Genomic DNA, 22,450 nt, shown 5'->3' with positions numbered 1-22,450 from the left:
TATTATACTTTTAATATTACATTATTTATTCTGTCACTTTGCGGTTTTCCAAGAAGCGTACAACAGTATTTCAACAGCATTGTGTCCGCCATATCCAAGGTCGATGATGTGTCGTTCAAGGTAGGAATAGCCAGACCGGCTGGGATACAACAGACACTGTAAGGGTAGGAACACTATTTATATAAGCTATTTATCAGCACACCAACTGTTATGGTGTAAGTGCATTTTTCAAGCCAGTCAAGTATAATTATGATTAAGAAATCCATAATATTAAACCTTTTACATTACAGTGCATTTGAAATACTATTATATTATCTTTTTCTGGATAAGATACTTCAAAATACTGAATGATGAATGTCGTGTAATATAATTGGCCTAATACTAATTGCTTATCAGAAGTATACTTGATGTATAATAATTAACGAACTTTACGTTTCTTAAGATTGCCCCTTTAATGGCTCAGTGGCAAGTATGAGGGCTTAACTTTAGGCTAAAGCCGATAAACTTAATATTTGTGGTAAAACGTACAGTGGGCTATAAACATTTTTTGTCACATTCCACTTAGTTCACCTACTACGAATTTTAAATCAGTATAAGTAAACGTTACTAATCTAGCTATGACAATTCACAACTACTCTTTGCCAAGACCAGTGTTCTGCTATCATTATACGCGTGTCTTTCCTTCACGAACTCGTAATCCGAGGGTCGCGAGTTCGAATCCCCGTCGCACCAAATGTTCTCGCCATTTAAGCCGTAGGATCGTTATAATATGACGGTCAATCTCACTATTCGTTGGAAAAAGAGTAGACCAAGAGGTGGCTTAGGTGGTGATGACTAGCTACCTTCCCTCTAGTCTTACACTGCTACATTAGGGACGACAAGAGCGGGAAACACTCGTATAGTTTTACGAGAAATTTATTACAGTTTGTTTGTTTGTTTTTAAATTACCCAACCGCCTTTCTTTCTTTGTGAAATTGAATGTAGGAATATAGAGGGCGTGCTTAAATGTTGGATATATTTATTAATATAGGTATAAAGGTGTTCCTTTGTATTGGTATATTTTGAACTTGAGTTGTTGTATAAGTAAGGCTTCTTTAATTTTGCGTTTGTTTATGTTTGTTTCTTTATTTAGTATTTGGGTGTTTTCTATGGTTGTGTTGTGTTTATTTAACTTGGAGTGTTCAAAAACGTGTGAAGGTGACTTTTTATGTTCTTTGAATCTGACTTCCATTTTTCTACTTGTTTCTCCAGTATAGAAGTCGTGGCAGTTATCACATTGTATTTTATAAATAATGTTGGTGTTGTGTTTGTCAGTGTAGTTTTTACATAGCATAGACGTTAGTTTTGTGCCTGGTTTTTCAATAAATTTTTGTTAACTGGAGTGTCATATTTTTTACTAGCTTCTGCCAAAAGTTTGTTATTTTTCTGCTGATGTCAGAAATACACTGCTGGCCAAAATCTTAAGGCCAATGAAGATAAAGAAACAATCATGCATTTTGCGTTGTTAGACTCAACCACTTATTTGAGTAGAGCTTCGAAAAATGAAAATAAGAAAATGTAACATAAAAATAAAAAACTTTTTTAGCATTTAATAGGCTAAATGTGAACACTATGAAATTAGCCAAAATACTAGCTGGACAAAAGTTTAACACCATACCAAAAGAAGTCCTAAACAGGATAGGAAATGCCCAACAAGAGGTCTCAGTAGTGAGTTGCATAGACGTCGTTGCGAATAACTTCAAACATTCACTTTGGCATGGTCGATATAAGCATTTGCAGAAGGCTGGCTGGAATGTTTTTCCAAGTGGTGAAGATGGCTTCACGAAGATCATGCACTGTTTGGAACTGACGTCCATTTCTATAGACTTCGCTTGCCACCCACCCCAAAACATTTTCAATGGGGTTCAGTTCGGGCGAACACGCTGGATGATCCAAAAGAATCACGTTATTCGCCATGAAAAAGTCCTTTATTCTGTGGGCATTGTGGATTGCAACGTTGTCCTTCTGGAAGATCCAATCATTTCCACACAAGCGAGGCCCTTCAGTCAATAAGGATGCTCTCTCCAACATGCCAATATAGCCAGCTGCTGTTTGACGCCCATATATAACCTGAACCTCCATTGTTCCATGGAAGGAAAAAGCACCCCAGATCATGATGGAATCTCGTCCACTGTGTCATGTAGAAAATGTCACCTTTGAGTTATCCTTATCGTACCAGTAACGTTGGAAGCCATCTGAACCATTCAGGTTAATTTGTTTCTTATCAGAGAACAAAACCTTCGTCCACTTTTCTACGTCCCATGTTTGGTGCTTCTCAGCAAAGTTTAACCGAGCTGTTTCGTGTTGTGGAAGGAGGCGTAGCCTTTGAAGACGTTTACGATTTTTAAAGACTTTCTCTAGTAGATGCTGTCTTATTGTTCTTGAGCTGCATTCTGCGTCCGTAAGGGCCTTAATCTTTTTCGACGATCAGCTAGTGTCTTGCCGGACTACCCGTCAAATCCTCCTGCTCAACGCCGGCAAAATTTTCTTGGGCCAACTTCTTTAAATTCTCGTTCCCTATCCCTCAGGGTTTTTAAGAAATTTGCAACAGCAGTTTTACTACGCCAAATCTCACCAGCGATGGCATATTGAGAGAGACCTTGCTTTTGCATAGAGATGTTAGTGGTAGATGTTGACAACGCTAATGCTTGAACACAAATGACTAGATTTCGTTACGTGTTTACCGATTAACGCTTCGTTTCAGTATAGTCTTAAAGTTTTGACCACCTAGTATTTAGGTTAATTTCATAATGTTCACATTTTCCATATTAAATACTAAAAAGGTTTTTTATTTTCCCTTTTCTTATTTTTATCTTTCGAAGCTCTTCTCAAATAAGCGGTTGAGTCTAACAACGCAAAATGCATATCTTTTCTTTATGTTCATTGGCCTTAAGATTTTGGTCAGCAGTGTATATGGTATGCAGCCGTATACGGTTTCGGGATTTTTTTAAATAGTGGGGTATATTTACTTTTGTTAGTTGATTTTGCTTTCTGTCTAGGTGTGTGCATATAATCGTTTCAACGGTTTGTGAAGGAAACTTATTGATGTTGATGAAGTATTGTTTTATTTTGTCTAATCCATCGTTAATTTTATCTGGTGAGCATAGTTTTATGAATGTGCTTATTTGGTTTCTTAGTATGTTGAGTTTTTGTTTTGTTTCATGTGCTGAGTTCCAAGGAATGTATAGTCCAGTATGAGTGATTTATGGCGGATTTCTGTTTTGAATTGTGTATCGGTTCTTGTAATTTTGAGGTTAAGAAATGATATTTGATTGCTTTCTTCTTGTTCACATGTGAAGTTAATGTTGGGATGTATAGAGTTAATGTGGTTAAAAAAATTAAGTGTCTGTTTGTAGATGTGAATTCGCAATCGTGTCGTCTACATATCTGTACCAATATAATGGTGGATGTAATGCTGTGTTAATTGCTTGTGATTCAACTTGTGTCATAAAAATATTGTCTAGAACTGGTGATACACGATTGCCCATGCTTTGGCCATTTACTGTAATAAGCTCAAATAACACGCAAAATAAAATGTCACGTGCTTTAATTAAAGCATTATTAAGAGATTTCCTTCTTTTACACTGATCTTAGTTTTTATTTAGATTTATCGTAACTTACTTGATTTTAAATTTGAATGAATTTTATATTGCTTTGTAAATAATGATTTTTTTCTTTGATTTTACTTATTATGAATTCATGAACTTTTTTTTTGCACACATGTTGTGTTGTGAGGTTAAGTTTTAGTGAATACAGCATATTACACCCACACATTAAGGCGTGCCGTCTACCTCTTCTGAAAGAAATAACACAATGCTATTTCTTTCTTAGTAACTTATAGAGGGCGGGGTGTCAAGGTGAGCATGGCTCAGTCCGTAGACTGGAAAAACGACTTATGTGAATTAACTCTCTGCGCCTTATGTAGTTAAACGTGAATACTCTATGCACGCTTTCATAATGTAACACTTATGTTCTTCTGCATATTTTCATTTCTAAAGGATGAATAGATAGATCCAAATAACAGTGGAGTTAAGCTCAGGATAACTTGTGTTCTTCTATTAGAGCACCCCAGTGGCTCGGCGGTATGTCTGCGGACTTACAACGCTAAAAACCGGGTTTCGATACCCGTGATGGGTAGAGCATAGATAGCCCATTGTGTAGCTTTATGCTTAATTCAAAACAACAACAAACAACAATCTTCTATTAGAGAATCATAGGAGTCAACAGCCAATGTCGACAGTAAGTATGTAAACTATAACATACCCATAACTGTTACTTGGTGTAAAATAGGTATTGAGAACTAGATAGAATTAACTACACTGACAAAAATAGACTGTTTGGATCGTTCTATGAGTGCTTCAAAAAATTCATCTTCCGTGTTTGGCTTGCAAGATTTCGTTAATCAGTTTAACTCAACCAATAAATTTTAAATCGTATTGATATCAGGTGATTGACCTGACCATTCCATAATATCAATTCTCTTACTTCTAAGATACATTTTAACGACTCCACAACTGCAGAGAAACGTGTTTGGTCATTTTTAGGCTAATTGTAATATGAAGATCTGAGAAACTAGAGCAGATGCACAATACTTTTTATAAAAAAAAATTTAAATAAATCATAAAAGGTTCAGGTACTTACAAAAGCCAGTATTAAAAATTAGGATTTGAAATCCTATTTGAATAAATCTCGCCCGGTGCGTTCTAAAAGCATACATATTACTCTGTTATTTAATAAAATATATAACAAATTAACAATATTTTTAAGGAAGGCCAGTTTTTGTTCACGCAATGTATATTTCAGATTTTGCAGTTACTTTGATCCTTAAAAGGACTGGAACTGTTTGAGCGTGATAACACTGTCAAAGATATATCTTATGTTATTTCGTGTATACCGGAGAACTGTCTACACAATATTGTTAAAAAAACATGTTTGAAGAATGAAAATTTGTGATGTAGAAACGAAGGCTATAATTTATGCTCACAATCTTTCCCCTGGCCTTTACAATTTCTTAGCTCAATTAAAAGTACAAAAATGAAAGATGAATTTCTGAAAATTAGACTAAGATATATATCCACTGAGAAGTTCATACTCATTATTTACGAAACAAGACTACAATACTCCGCAAAATCGCTTATGAGTGATTTTACTGTTGTCAACACTATCATAAAATCGGATTTCTTACTTTATATGTATTTGAAGCTTAATACTTCAAGTGAACCTTTTTTCCCATTTTTTACAGTGTAGCTGTATTCGGTGATTATTTGTCTTCAGGTTTATCCCAAATTTAAATTATGTTTATGAAACTTATTTTTAATCAAACACTTGCTACAAACAGTATTATTTGTGACTCTTAATATCTTTTTAACGTATAAGTTGTTAGCTATTCATATAGCCAGTATCTGTATATCTATTTTAAAATCCATTGTATAGTGCATGGAACTTCAAGTGAACTGTATGCTTTTAAGAGCTACATCCGCTGGAATACACTTTCTATAACATCTGGAAGCATAACCAGATGGGTCAGAATATTTGACAACTGGATCTTTTGGCTCCAACGAGGTTGAGTAAATATTTGTTTTAAAGAAGTCGACGAGAGTAAACTGAAACGTTTTATTTGTCTGAGAGCAGTTGCCAGTAACGTTCTTCTCTTGTAAAACTTGTGAGACTAAATAATAACAAAGTATGTATATATACAGTAACCACTAAGTACACAGCTGACCATGTGTTATTTACTAGTGGGCCTAAAGCTAACCGAAAGCGACTATCTTACTGCGCATTCTATGTAAAGATATAGACTATAAATGAGGAAAAATACTCATTCTTATATTTCATATAATATATATTGAAGGGAAGATATAAATTATTTAAATACATAAAAATATACGATATTCAACACACACACATATATGACATGTTCTGTAAATAAATGTGTCCAAAGCAGGTTTCTTTTAATTGCTATTTAGGATTAACGTTGATAATTAAGATTGGAGACGCAGATAAGGAGGTAGGTAAGAAAATGAATTTAATGCGAACCTTTCGCAAAGATATAACTCAAGCAGTTAGATAAATATACGCAAAACCTAGCTTTAACTACCATATTAAAGTAATTAACAACAAAATAAGTATCACACTTGCAGCAGTCCACCAATGACAACAGTTATAAGTCTTGGATTTACAACGCTAAAATCAGAGGTTCGATTTCTTCGGTGGATACAGCAGATAATCCGATGTGGTTTTCTGTGAGAAAATACGAACATTACACCTGCAGATAATTATTAACAACATAAAATTATACTTCCGTCGAATACAAACGAATAGACATCGATAATCATGTTACAATAGGAGTCTGAAAAATAACCTCACTGTTGTTGTTGTTGTTTTGAATTAAGCACAAAGCTATACAATGTGCTATCTGTGCTCTGCCCACCACGGGCATCAAAACCCGGTTTTTAGCGTTGTAAGTCCACAGACATATACCGTTGAGCCACTGGGGGCAACCTCACTGTATAAATGATCTAATATTAAAACACACTAAATAAAAAGAATTCAAACAAATAGTAAAAAAATAAATAAACTTTCACTTTCCTCAAATTACGTTAGAAGATTCACATGAAATGGATAGTTCGTTCATTATTAAGCATAAAGAGCTATCCTTGCTGTGTCAAATGTGAGTATCGTAAACCGATCTTTAGCGTTATAAGCGCTCCGGCCTTACTGCTGAGCCACCAGAGGGCAAAGAATATGAGCATGTCATATGAAAATAAAATGAATGAAATTAAAGTCAAATTGATATAATTATTAGCCATCTCAAAATAATTTTATAGTGTCTGAGTAAAATTAAGGATAAAGTTATTTTATACTACGTTTTTATTATAGGGTTTGAAATATTGGTAAATAAATGCTACCATACGCTAAAATTAAAGCATTTAAAAAATGCAGTATTGTAATTATTTAGAAGAGTTTTCTATATAAAATACAAACATTGCAAGAAAGGTATTGACAAAAATGTTTAGTTAAAACTGCAAATTCTTTAATGAACAGCATACAAGTATTTATAAAAGCATTGTTCTATTGAGGCCTAAACATGTGTACGAAGAGTGAAGCACTATTTACAGAGAATTTCAATGGCTATTGGAACAAACGGATAAAATGAGAAGTTTCACGGAACATCATAAACCCAAGAATAAAAATAGCCATACTTAGCGTACTTTAGAAAGTAAACAAACAAGCAGTAGGAAGGAATGTGTCTCTAAGTAAAAAACTACGTACGTCTGGCTACTGAATTTAAAAAAAGAGCCAAACAAGATAAGGTAAAAGTGGACATATCACTTGATCTAGCTGATGATCACATAGCGGACTAAACCGTCTTGACTATACACGGAGAATGAATTTCCTACATTACTGGTTTCCTCAATTTGACCATCGAAAGCTTGGTGATTGAATAACATCTAAAAAAAATTATGGTTCCACTTCTCCATTAGTTAACCTTGGAATATCACTTTTTCTGACTATTTCGCAATACGGTAATATTCTACGACTGGAAATCTAATTCTATACGTTTTGCCAGTGAGGAAGTTTCTCGAAAACTGTTTTGCTCTATCAAATTTTAATAAAAATATAGAACTAGGAAAGTGTTAGGCATGTTGAAGAAAGATGATGGTGAACGCAAATAAAATTTTGGTTATTCGCCGATTTTTGACTTGAGACTTTCTGGAAAGCTTAAAATAGGCATATGCGCTGGAGATAGAGCAATTGTACTAGATAGCTCTTTAAATATAATTTTTAATGCCATATTATGAAGAAAATCCAGATGATTTTTATATTGCTTTAATAATGGGCTGTATGTCATTCATACATAAGAGTTTTACCGCATTTTCTATATGGGAGAATTAAAGCATTGAGTTATTTGAAAACAATATAATAATATAACATTATCTCTCATTTTATAATTTACTGTCATTATTATATAATTAATCTTCGAAAGTTTTGTAAAAATATTTACAACATATTTGAGAACCATTGGAGCTACAGGCTGTAAACAATAAACTTACATGTTTTTTTTACAAACGGTTCTCCAACTTCTCGAGTTTGTTTTAAAAACCATTTTAACGCCGTTTAACGATATTCCTTACATTGAAAAAATATATGGATATGCAGAACAGTCTACCTTAAATTTACATGTTGCTTCTATGACTTGATATTTTGTTTGCTGTAGTCATTTACGGTATCCGCCGGCGAAATGCTGTTCATGTCTTAATTAGTTTGTACTGCGTGATGATTATATGCTGTCGGAGTGTGGTTTCGAACTTAACAGGTAGGATAGCCTTGATTTTCACATAATATTAATCTACGGAAAATATTACAAAACAAAATTCGTGATGCAAAGACTGGGCTCTCTATTAGTATGAACTGTCTAATAAAAGTACAACTAAAAAGGAATGCTGTTTGTATGTTTTTAACTTAACTTACTAATGCTGTTTTAAAGATTAATGACTAACTAATGACAGTAATGTATAATGTCCACCTGTACTCGTTTTTGTTATTCTCTGGATGTAAAGTAAGAAAAAAAACTGGTTTTTTGAAGACAAAGGATCACCCAAAGGATGCCTATTGTCTAGTTGATCACCAAGTTATTTTTACAATTAACATTTTAACAGTTCTATGTAAAAGAATAATAAAGTTTTAGAAAACGCTTGACTAAGAATAAAGTACAGTGGCGCTGACTTCTTTGAGGATTTTTTTAATATAAAAAAGAGAGTATTTTAATATTCTCATAACCCTAATTTCTCCGGAATTAAATTAAATTCAGCTTTAAATTTGAGCTCTGCTACCTTACCAAACCACAAATTTCAATCAGATTACTTGGGATTGACAAATAACATTTTGAGGTACAAACCTGGCGTTATTTAAAAGAGCTAGGTTTTATACGCTAATGAGCTTAATAATTCTTAACATCGATATTTTAGTACTTTGCCAAAAGTTCACTTCTCACGTTTTTCAGAAACAGTTAACGTAACAAAAATTCTACACTATCGTAAAGCATTTTAGAGGTAATTAAGATGGTTTACAGTTTGTTAAACAATACATCAATGGGCATTGAAAGACAATAAAAAAGCATTATAAGTTAAGATGAAATAATAATTATTAAGTTCACAAATATTATAATCTCATACATTATTCATATTATTTTGAATCGATCATTTTTCCTTTGTTTAGAAGCTTAGTCATATAGCTTAAAAAATAATTTGCCTACAGTCTATACAAATAACGTTTACAAAAACAAAGAGAAAAATAACAACATGATATTCTGTTACAAAACAATAGTTTTTCATTTTTAATACTTCATTAGAATGCATTATTTGGTTAAGCAGTTTTTGTCAGTAAAATATCTTTTTGTGCCAAAATAAAAACAAAATATAATGAAAACATTATCATACTCATACTATCTCATTACCAAAAACAATAGTATTTAAGTCGCTGGACCAAAACACTTTCAAACTTCTGGATTTAATGCATGATGATCTGTAACGGCTCAGTGACAGCCCTGAAGGATAACAACGCTAAAAGTCGGGTTCTGTAGTTTTGTGCTTAACCAAAACATAATGTGTTTTATAGTATTATAGTAATGTGTTTATTGCATTTGTAAACAGGAAGATGAGTACATCAAAGAATTACAAGTCAAGTGACAACCATAAAGTTGATGTAAAGTCGTGGTAAAGCGGAATATATCAGAACTACTAGTTGATATTGATGCCACCGAAAATTGAATGCTTTTTTAAAGGGTTTGTAGCAGCCATTTCTGATGCAATATATTCATATACTCAGATTGAGGGTTCAATATTTTCAAAACTGGGATATTTCATAAACTCAATGACATTGAAAAGCTAAAGGAATATGGATCAAAATAGGCGAACCCATCAAGAAAGAGACCTGTAGCAAGTCGTACTCCAGCCGTGATAAATAAGGTGTGGTGCCTTGTAAGAGAAACACAGAGGTCAGTAACAAAGGCTGTCCACGTACCCCAAACAACAATATACAACACACCCAAGAAAGATCTCTATCTGGAAAACGAAACAAAAAGCTTACGTAAATTACTTGCACGGCGTATCCATTCAGCTGTTATATTCCTCAAACAGCTGGAGAATGAAACGTATGGATACTGTTCTTTACAAAGACGTACCGGTCAAGTCGCTCAACGTAAGTCTTATAGATTTCTGTCCGATCGAACTGTTGAAACGGGCGCTGGGATACTTTCGTCCTGGTAAACTGAGTATATTATGGAAAGTATCCCGAGAGATGTAGCATGCTTTTGATACAACAATCTCACGAAGGAACCTTTTGCAATAGACACTACGCTGTAGGAATATTTTCAAGATTCGCAGTTGTCAGACAGAGCATGGCCGGACTTTACAACATAGACTGTAATAACCTATGAGCCTCCGAAATAATTTTCAATCAAACCTTACTAATACGTAAAAGCAAAAAAAAAACAAAAAACAAACTATGAATGGTTTTCACATGTGAAAAAAACAACAACAATAAGTTTCTGAATTTTATATTTTTGTACTGAATTTAATATGTGTCTAAAAAGTCTGGTGATGAGTACATATTGCTTACGCGTAGACGCCAGGAACTTTTACGATCGCAAAGCGAAAGCCTTCGACAGACAAAGTAGAAAGAAAATGTGCTCGATTCTATCCGACAGTTAAATCGACTTTACTTCATACAGCATCAAAATGACTCCACTTATACACTGAAATGTATTACGAGTATAGAACCAGCAGCAAAATTACGCCACGTGTGACTTCCCGTGTAGAAGTGCAACAGGCATCAGGCTGTAATACGTATGCGTTGATATGCATGTGAATCACTATTTGAAAACTAACACTGTTGCCCCTTTCTCTACGTTTCAGTACTACAAGGTGTTCGGAAAGTCACTGTGCAGTTTTGTCTGTTAATAAATATATAAGTGCACAGTGACTTTCCGAACACTCTGTAGTAATAGACACCACACTCATGTCTTCCTGTGGGCTTTATACGACCACTGCCAAAGTGCTATTGATTTAGTATTAGTAATATGCACTCTTTTTACAGTTACGGATGTAGATAAATACTGAAACATAATTATTTATACCATTTTGTATGCCGTCTAGTGGTTCTGCGGTAAGTCTGGAGTTTCATAACGCTACAAATCGGGTTTTATACTCGTTGTGGTCACAGCACAGATAATCCATAGTGGAGGTTTGTGCTGAACAACGACAAAGAAAAAAAACACACGAAACATTTTGTGTTTTAATATGATCAGTAGTAGGCCTAAACTAGGTTTTATCTATGTATTTAACATCAATATAAAAAACTACAAAAGAACATTTAAGGATTGGTCCCAATTAATTACACGTGTATATATATATATTTATATATATATTAATACTTTACGTATTATACTTCCTTCAAAAGTATTTATTTGACGTAATTATAAGTCTTACCTTTGAATACATAAAATAGCTGCATTACAGTTTGTGACACAAATTTTGTTCCTGGATAGTATGTGTTATTTCTTAATTGCTTATGTTGTAAAAGTACAGAAAATGACCATTATCCCTTCAAACTTTGCTTTTGTATCTTGGATAATGAAATTTAGACATTAACCTATTTTCTATGTAAAAACGGGCAAATTTGCACATTTTTATTTCTATAAGGTTTGAATAAAACAACATATTTATCAAAATTTACATGTATTTATACTAAAGTTATACAAAAATGCTTAGAAGTGAGTAGTTTTTCGAGATTTGCGACTGTAATGTAAATCACTTTTACGTATCAGCCCCCAAATATAATCTCCCATCATGTTTTCAAAGTTTGAAGAGAAAAATAGGTCTTTTCCATTTACTTTAGGTATAAGCAACTGAGAAATAACACTTTCTGTTGAGGAAGAAAAAAAGGTAAAACTTTTGTTACATAGTGTTCTTGATCAGCTGCTCTCCAGTAGCACAGCGGTATGTTTGCGGACTAACAACGTAAGAAACCAGGTTTTGATACTTGTGGTGGGCAGAGCACATTTAGGAAATTTACGCTTAAAATTTGGCAATAAATAATAAATACAGTCCTACTGTTTGATTCATTGGAAGCATTACAGTTATAAACTACTAATCTCATTTGCTTGGTCTAACCAATACCTATATTGCTTTCACCATATAATTTTGCTGCTCTAAGCCAGCTGTCTATAATCTGAATGACAAAAAAAAACAATTAAAAATTGTCTATTTCTACTCTTAGGTGAAGCTGTAGTAAAAATGATAGACTGATAGTTCACATTACTTTCACGTAGGTGCGCGCAAAAAATCTGGTTAAACCTGAGCAGTTTTTGTTGAATAACTTTGCACATCTGGCCTACATTTGGACCAAATTTGACATCAAATTGCATGTTGTAAAGACATATCAATATGCCAAATAGAAACAATTAATTAAATTTCAATATGATATTCTATTAAATAAAGTTTTTACGCATTGGGTGCTAAGAAAAAATAGGAAGAAATTCAATCTAAATGGGAAATATTATATCTCATGTATTTATTAATAGCTACTAAAAATTGTGGATTGGAGTATTACAGTTCTGGCTAAAGGAAGTGGAAAATTGCTAAAATTATCCTTTTAATATCACACAGTGTTGTTTTGACCGTACGACACGGTACAGCGTGTCTTGATATTTGTTTTCTTCACAATTTTTAGGCTCATAAAACGTCCCTAAGTTTGAGCTAATATACCATAGGAACTAGTCAATAGTATTTACCGCCAATTCTTGAAACACTCTTGACTGACCAAATATTGAGCTTTGACTGTCACTCTTGTTGTGCATTCACGGCCTCAAAGTGCGAAGTGCGTTTTAGCGATAAAGGACTGCAAACTTTGGTTTCTCTGGTTCACAGTGTGACCACACTTAAAAAGCATTTAGCATAAAATGATATTAGCTTACACAATTAGTGCAAATAATGATATTTGATACGGCTGTACCGAGTACATGCGGATGATGACAAGAAACTGTTAATCTTGATTTCATGGAGTTACTATAAAGGAAGTTATTAACACTATTTTAAAATGAAAAACTACCATTATACATTCTAAATAATCTGGTTGATTCTGTAAAGTATAGTTCAGTTCCGTATAATAGAATTGCGGTTCTAAAGCTAAGATCGATTACTATTAAGTGTCACTTTCTTATTTTGCGATGGTTTGTTGATGTGTATTTTTAAAAAGTCGTGATATCTAATCAAAAATACCTTAGTTAGCTAGGCCATGTAGTTTGTTTTACGCACAATCAAGCCACAAGTTAAACAGTTGGACGAGTGAAGTACTGTTTTGTATAAAGTAATGTATTGAGTTAAAAAATAACTTCTTGGTTAAAGTCAGTTTGGATAACGTGTGTAAACTGGAAGGTTCCTTTTTTGTATAATATTGACGTTTATCCAAAACCTTTTGAGGCTTTTACCAGATTTGTTTTTTTACATATTAACAATTACTTAGATAATCAGTCTATTATACAAATGATAATTATATAGGAAAGTATATAAAGTATACTGATAAGCTAACACAGTTTTAAATTTAATTCACTCTTACAAAGAAAAAATCAATGATACACCTTTCTGGACGAAACGTGAGATTTTTCAAGTTGTTTAGTTTCAAGTGTACTTTATTCCTGATGTATTGTATAAAACTTAGTGAATATTTATAACGAACTTTTGAAATCTTAATTGAAGTAAAGCCCTTAACTCGTAGTGACATGGTGTTTTTAAGGACTTGACAGACATGCCTGAGGGAAAGACTTGCCTTCATAGAAAGTATTGAAAGACTATACTTAGCATAAAGTTGGAAACAATGACTGGATAATAAATATCATTAATTTCTTTGATTAAATTTTGTAATGGATCATTGGCCAGTATAATAAGTGATTTTAAAATAATATCGTAAATAGAGCTAACGAAATTTATGTGAACATTTTAGTGCTTCAAAATAAGTAAACGGAAAACTCTTTTAAAAATTCGGATGTAATAAAAAAGTGATACATAGGAAATCTTTTGATATTCTAGAATGCTATCGGAAGCAGTTTTTTAAAAATTATGTTATACCATTCTTTAAAAATCAAAGTGCGGATAAGGTTACGTTAAACAAAGACCTTCAGTAATGTAAATATGGAAAAGAACTTGAAATGAAGGAACGTAATTTAATATGTATGTATATGTGTGTGTGTGAACATTCATTTAGAAAAATCAGACAACATTCCGATTTACAAATAGTTCCTCCTTGTATGATTAGTTTCTTCGTTTGAAGAACAGCGGTATGTCTGCGGACTCACACAACTAAAAAACGGGTTTCGATATCCGTGGTGGGCAAAGCACAGGTAGGTCATTGTGTTGCTTTATGCTTAATTCTAAATAAACCGTTTGAAGTTCTCTTTCCACGTTTACATATACCTGTGGGAATTTCTGAGTTATGAAAATAGTATGATATAATATTATCTTATTGCTTATAATTCTAACTATTGATTGTATTGATATTTTAAAGTAATTTATATGTTTTGGTGATTGTCTTCGATAAGCTGTTTATAGTTTTATTTGGACTACTCGATATTCTTCATCCATATTGTAAAAAGAAAAAAAAAGTGTTAAAAGTTTAATCAATAGTTATTCTACTATTATATACTCTTCAAAACAAGAAACGCAATGGGATATTCTTTTTATTTTAAAAAGAAATATATGTAATAACGTTACAAGCTCAGAGTATGTGATGTTACATGTGTTAAGGCACTGATTGTCAGACCAAAATGACAATAAAAGTTGTGTACTTTGAAAACGGAGGAAAACATCGGATTTTTTGCCAAAACGCATTCGTGTCCAATAAATTTGTTTGAGAGATCTATATGTTTTGCAAGTGCAACATGTGCAAAATCCTTATAAAAGTGACGGGTTCTCGGTTTCCATATCTCAGTGTTAAGCCACCAACACGCAATACAGTTACCCCAAGACTGACTGAAGCACAACGCAACAACGCCATTGGTCGTTTGGAAGCAGGCGAATCTCGATCAGATGTTGCCAGAGCTGTGAATGTCCATCCAAGCACCATCACAAGGCTATGGAATCGTCACCAACAACATGGATCAACTCGTGACCGTCCACGATCTGGCAGACCTCGTGTGATCACGCCCGCACAAGATCGCTACATCCGGTTACGTCACCTTCGGGATAAGACCACCACTGCGACGTCTACTGCCTCAACCATACCAGGGCTGCGTAGGATTTCCGATCAGACCGTACGCAACCGTCTACGAGATGCAGGAATCCGACCTCGACGTCCAGTCAGAGGCGTCATCCTCACCCAGCAACATCGTCAAGCACGGCTGCAGTGGACTCGGGCACATCGGGTATGGCCTCATCGACGATGGAGGCATGTTTGGTTCAGCGATGAATCACGTTTTATGCTTCATAGGCAGGATGGAAGGACCCGTGTTTACCGTCGCCGAGGTGAACGTTTTGCAGCAAACTGTGTGCAGGAAGTTGACAGATTTGGTGGTGGCAGCGTCATGATGTGGGCTGCCATCGCCTACAATGCCAGAACAGACCCTTTGCACATTCGAGGGAATCTTACAGCTCAACGATACGTCGACGAGATTCTTAGGCCCCATGTGCAACCCATCATGGCGAACGTCAACGACGTTTTTTAACATGACAACGCCCGTCCTCACACAGCCCGACTCGCCACTGTCTTCTTGAGACACCACAACATCAACGTTCTTCCCTGGGCCTCCAGATCACCAGATTTAAACCCCATCGAACATCTTTGAGACGAGTTGGACCGCCGGCGACAACCTCAGCCACAGACTCTACCTCAGCTAGCAGCAGCTTTGCAGGCTGAGTGGACAGCCATTCCACAGGATGTGATTCGTCATCTGATCGCTTCCATGGGCAGGAGATGTCAAGCAGTTATTAATGCTCACGGGGGGCATACTCGTTATTGACGTTGAGTGACGTTAAACTTCAACTAGTGAGCGTGGACTTCGCCTTTGCAGACTTCGGATGTTCAGCAGTGAATGTGCAAAGTTACACACATGTCATACAGAACTACCCGGAATGAACTTGTTAACAATTTGTCTCAAATTTTGCCTTTTGCGTTTCTTTTTTTAAAGAGTATATAATACGTTACTTTTATTCACAGACAGTCAACTGTGTAGCTTTGTGCTTAATTCTACTCAATCGAATTACTTTTATTTTCGTTGAAATACAGTAGCAACGTACTACCAAGTTAACTCAATATTCAAATATAATAAAAGAAGATAATTATGTAACTCTTTGAAGAAACAAAATGTGTTCATAAATAATGAACACTTGAAATAGGTTTTGTTTTATTCTATTTAAATATTATTCTAACTGATAGGAAAATTAAGCAAATAATTAACAGGCAGTATGAATAACTTGAGTTTTAATTATATAGATTGACACAAACGGTGTTCGACGAGTGTTGCTTTGAATAGACTCTAGTGTAAAATACACTATTTAGCATCATAGATCATTTCTGTTAGGCAGGTGTTCATAAGAAATTTAAAGTGATCATCTAATTAATATAAGCATATAATTATTTTAATTAAACAATCAAAATGAAACGAACATGGAAAATATAGTTATAAAAGTTACAACTCCATTCAATGAAATGTGAAATAACGTTTAAAATGTGTTTTATGATAAAATGTATGATTCAAAGTAATTTTAGGCTCAAGCTAATTTTTTATAAATATTTATCCTTCTTTATTTTTTGTACAGTTTTTCTTTTTGTAATCCAAAAACAAGTTGTTTAGGTTTTCTCGTTTTTTGTATTTCAAACATTAATCTTACTTTATTTTTAGATGGAAACTCTTTAATGTAATTCAAAATAAAATGAAAGCATTAAAAATATCAACTTAGAAAGATATCGTGCATAAAACCATTATCTCTTGTCGGAAGTACATGATATATTTTATCCAAAGCAATTGCAAGAAATATGCACTCGCAAGTTTATAAAAATAGCATAATCCCATTGGAACATAACAATATCGCAGCAAGAACCAAAAGGCTCCGATGTAATATTTTCACATGTGTATCCTAGTTAATTAATAACGCTAATGAAATATTATCATCAGTAACATTGTCCAGATTTACTCGCTGGGTAAAATTAATATTTTGTGATGATTTTTAGCCCCGCTTTGTTGTAAGCTTTAGCCATGTTGAATCCGGCAGATAATATAACAAACAATAACGATTGACATCAGGGGAAAACGATGTTTTGTTTGTTTTTCTTTTTGGAATTTCGTACAAAGCTATCTGCACTAGCCGTCCCTAATTTAGCAGTGTAAGACTAGAGGGAAGGCAGGTTGTCATGACCACCCACCGCCAACTCTTGGTCTCCTCTTTTACCAACGAATAGTGGGATTGACCGTAACATTATAACGCCCCCACGGCTGAAAGGGAGAGCATGTTTGGTGCGACCGGGATGCGAACCCGGGATCCTCAGATTACGAGTCGCACGCCTTAACACGCTTCGCCATGCCGTGCCGGAAAACGATGTATTTGTTTTTAGTTCGTAGCATCGTGTCTAAAATTCCAAAATACTAGAAATTTTTCTTTTTTGAATTCATAGCTTGGATAATTTAATGGTAAAAAATCATAATAGACAATTTTTTATCTTCATGTTCAATATTTATCGATCAAGCTTACAGCTGCTTTCTTCCCAGTTGGCTTTCCTTTATAAGTGTACAAAATTGTTCATGAAAATTATTGTAAATATCTATCTATTGTTGTATCTATATGTATTACCTTGTATTTTACTGTTGCTGCAGTGACAAATCAGATTCTATTATGTTTTTGTAAAAGTTTGTTTGTTATTCTCCATCCTTCACAAAATAATTTGTTATTTCGTTATGGTCTAAAGTCAGTTCTAAGATAAGAACAGAAACGAAATTTTATTCAATTAATATTAAATCTAGAAATAAAAACAAATATTGGTTTATCATACTATACCTTGTCGAACTTTATTTCAATAGTGTATATTCGTTATTATTATTATTTTGCTTACAAAAACTCCACAATTTTTATAAGAAATTGGTCTGCTTGCACCAAACTATTCCTACTATACCTTAAGTGAGAATGATGCATTTTTTAATGTACTGTACCACAAATACAGTATAGGAAAATAAGCAGTAAATCTGCCCGTATGTAAATTTTCCACGTTAACATCGAACGCTCAGCAAAGTAAGAAAATATTTTATACGCAGCTGTATACTGAACACACAGGTGGGTTGTAATGCTAGTACATAATTGGACTCTAAAGTTGATGATTCATTAGCTGAAGAGTAAACTCATGCATAGTTGGACTTTTAGGAATTATTGTTAGATTGATACATTACAAATGAATACATAGTGGGTTTGTAAACTTTGTACTTGCAGCTGTGCTCAAGCGTTTTAATGTGGACGGTGATAAATAATACAAAGTATGGCAGTATTAATTGACTATAATAGCTTGAAGACACTTTGTAACAAATAACACAATTTTATTTTTCACAGAAAGTACTAATTTTGTTTATAAGTAAACAGTGATGCTTGCTTAGAAAATCAGAAAAGTAAATTATATTCGTATCGTATATTTCTTGAAGCATTTCGTATATATTATATTCGGAAAATATTTCGACAAACCGCATTTAGAACATTTACTTATTTCAAATTATGCTGGTTTACCTCAACACGGTAAACTCACAATTCTGTTTAAAATGCCCATGTGCACTTCGCTTACTCAAAATCAACTCACTACTGCGTTGTTAGGCGACCGGCGTCATACATGTGATCTCTCTACACGTAAATGTATAATATGAACCTTGACTATTAATCATTTGTATTACGTTGGTCACCAGTGTTAGACGAAATGTTTATATTTTCTTTTAAACTGAAATTACGTTATTATATTATAAATAAGTAAATTAAGTATAGTACAGAGGTAAATACAAACACCTAACACACACACATACACATGCACACATATTTAGTGAGATATATGTATTGATATACACATAAATAAACTATTATAAAGCTCAGTGCACCTTGCACTATTACTAGGTATTAAATCGTTATGTGCTTTCAGTTGTGTAAAACCACATTTTAGTTTTGTTCACAAGCGTTCAGGAAATTAGATTTATACTGTTTTCGCTTTACTTCCTCATTTCAAGTTGTTTATATGTTATACGTACTATAGATAATGTGAAATGGAGTTAGGTTTCCTTTTCCTCAATTATATACGTACGGTCTATATGTCTAATGGAAAGTAGCAAATATTACTTACCTATCTTCCCTTCACAACACCAACTACGCAACTTCCCTTTGACAGATATTTATAGTCATCTTAAGACATTACGGGGAGACTTCACCTCGTAAAATCGCCAAAAAAACTCAGGCACGACATTTATCATCCTCATATAACGCAAACACGAAACGCAGCGACGCTATCTCTGGGATTAGACTCAGTCTATTAAGTCCATACATTTTATTTTTTTTAAATTAGAGTGAAAATGGAGACACATTGAATGTCGCGACATATGAGGAATTATTATGAACAATTTAATCAAAAAATGATCCATGTTATTACTTTCTTCCTAGTACCTTCCTTAATAGGAAATGCTCTAAAAACATTATTTTTTTATATACATTATATTTAGTTGTATACCGAGAAAGTACAAAAATGTACAAAAGTACATTAATTTATACACAATTCTTCATAAACTTACAAACAAGAAACATAATACACATGAAAACAAAACTTCCTGTTTTATCTAGTAGCCTCTCCATATGAGAACATACTGATACCAATATATCATTATTTCTTCATAGTTTAAAAAATGAGCAACTGTATAAACAAAACAACGTGTAAGAAGAACAACAGTTCTTCCAACATATGGATATGGAAACGTTTTAAAGAATAGCTGTAATCATTCATTCTCGATTACGTGAAACTGAAAAGGAGCATAACCAAACGGTTTCATTTGAGCTAAAGCAGGGATAGTTGCCAATAAGAACCCGTGCATTTATAGTGCTAATATCGGTACTAACAGTCACTAGCGAACGTTAGTGAGAATAATGATCTAAAACGGTGGTTCTCTACCTTTTACGGCTTTCGCAACCCCCACATAAAAGCATGGACAGGTGGTCAGGACGCTCTACTCGCAATTTGAGAGTTGTGGGTTCGAATCCCCGTCATACTAAATATGTTCGCCCTTTCAACAGTGGTGGAGTTATTGTGTAACGGTTAATCCCAATATTCGCTAGTAAAAGAGCAGCTCAAGAGTTAGCGGTGATGACTATCTGCCTTTCCTATAGCCTTACACTTCTAAAGTAGGAATGACTAGCGCAGATTACTCTCGTGAAGCTCTGCGCGAAATTAAAACAAAAAACCCTCGCCTAAAAAGTGTGCGTTAGATATTTCCTCTTGGAGGAATCTGGAAGAAAAAGAATCTTATATTCCTTGGACCACCATTTCACACCCCCGGGGGGAGCCAGCACTTCTGATCTAAATGTTTATTACTATGTTGGATATATACATATACTGTTGCTATAAGTGTATCAGAAGGAAAGTTACACCCTTTCCTCCCAGTTCATTTGTTAAAAACACAAATAAGTACTTTCTTACCAGCCCCACCTCAAAAAATGTTTCCTGGATACAGTTCTGATTGGAAATATGAATTGATAAAATGGAGAAATTACATACGAAAATATGACACGCAGATACGTAAAATATTCAGCATAATTGTATTACCATTGGAAATAAGATCATCATGAGGAATTCGTACGTTTAATAAAGTAACAAGCTATAATTTGGTAGTAGCGGTAAACTGTATAGTAGAACCTTAATGCTATAGATATTTTAAATGTTGTGTGTGAATATATATATTTTTGTAACTAATCTACTTAAATGTTCACTAAATTTATTGCTCTATTATTTTTTTTCTTTGGCAACGATGCATCGCATTTTCTGCAACACGAATTGCCTATCCACATAAAAAAATTAATCATTGATCTAATTTGTGCATTTTTAATGCTTATAGGATATCCTATACATCAGGATACTTCACACACACACACATATTGATCTACAGCGTTAACTTGCGCAATACAGAACGAAGTAAACATTTCCAAATGGTTACAGTAATCCTTCAACAAGTGGCACCTACATTATAAAGAACGCCAGTTTATTAAGTAAACATTTATTTGATGTACACCTCTCTACTGTTACACTTATTTATAAAATTAGTTCAACAATGATATCTCTTTCACTTTGCTAATTTCACATTTGATTGAGAAAAACAAATAAAATCATATATGAGAAAATATTATTTAAAACTATTTTGATAAAATGTCCACGGAATAACAAATATGGAACAGCACGTGACAAAAGTAACTATGAGACTGTATTTCAATTTCAGCGAACTATGTGTCTGACAGTTAACAGACTAAGCATATATATATTGTCAATGGTCTAGGCCTACTTACCGTAATATTACACATGGAACGGTGTTGCCTGTATTAGTCGAGTACTTCGACTCCCAAGTCCGCCTCATGTCTGGCCCCAAAGCCAACAAGGAAAGATAACAAGAAGAGCACGTGCACACGTCACGTATGCTACGTAACCCTGCGCCCTTGCTTGTTGTCACTGAATGGAGCTGTGCAGGGCGCTGTTTGATGTCACGTCTAAAACTGAACATCAGAATCATATGACGAACCATTAGTATCAGAAAATTATATTACAGGTTAATTTTTACGTAGAACACTAAATATACAGACTTTACTAGGCATATTTATGGCTTGGGTCTCCACGCAAAATATTGAACTTTAAACTTTACGCACAGACAATTATCTTCATTTTCTGCTTTAGCGTGTAGCAGCTCTAATATACGGGTAGTGATTTTATAGGTTTAATGCTCGTTGCTCATGTCAGAGTTCTCTGCTGGGTGTTTAACTTTATCAATAAATAAAGGACATCATGACCTATGACCGAACAAATATGTATAACCCCACGTGATAGGCGTTTTTATCTATTATAGTAGTAAGATGCATATTCCTCTAATAATACTAACTTAATTTCACTTTTATTATGATATAGTATGACAGTATTCGCAACTAATTCATTAATATAATTCCAATAAACCATCTTTTGGTATTTTGATTCATTCAAACAGTACATGGTGAAATCAGGATGATTAAGTTGACATTTAACACAAGTTATACACGACTTACATCTACACTTAAACTGTCTTACATTTTAGTATATTAATGAAATGAGGGACAAGTGGAGTTTTACCAAATGTAACTTTATTTTTTCGAATATTTGGATTTAAGATATATAT

General features: G+C 33.8%; 1 protein-coding gene across 5 annotated transcripts in view; it reads right to left on the bottom strand.

Moving 5' to 3' along the window:
* Positions 1–21,911, bottom strand: part of LOC143232877 (extracellular serine/threonine protein CG31145-like) — a 53,338-nt gene extending 31,427 nt beyond the window's left edge. Inside the window, exons 1-2 of one of the 5 annotated variants that reach the window (XM_076468874.1) lie at positions 21,597–21,729; positions 21–156 (exon numbers count right to left, since the gene is read on the bottom strand). Coding sequence is in view for 2 of the 5 variants with exons in the window: in XM_076468876.1 (XP_076324991.1) it covers positions 21,597–21,829 (233 nt within the window). In the remaining 3 variants the exon portion in view is untranslated. Of the gene's footprint in view, positions 1–20; positions 157–21,596 lie in introns of all 5 variants that reach the window. The other 4 variants (XM_076468876.1, XM_076468872.1, XM_076468873.1 and 1 more) reach the window with 4 other exon arrangements.
* Between the last annotated feature and the right edge of the window lie 539 nt (positions 21,912–22,450).

This window comes from Tachypleus tridentatus, chromosome 11 (genome assembly GCF_004210375.1).
Source record: "Tachypleus tridentatus isolate NWPU-2018 chromosome 11, ASM421037v1, whole genome shotgun sequence".
In the NCBI taxonomy this organism is placed as follows: Eukaryota; Metazoa; Arthropoda; class Merostomata; order Xiphosura; family Limulidae; genus Tachypleus; species Tachypleus tridentatus.
The sequence above is the reverse complement of the archived record's forward strand: the minus strand, read 5'-3'. Positions and strand labels throughout refer to the sequence as shown.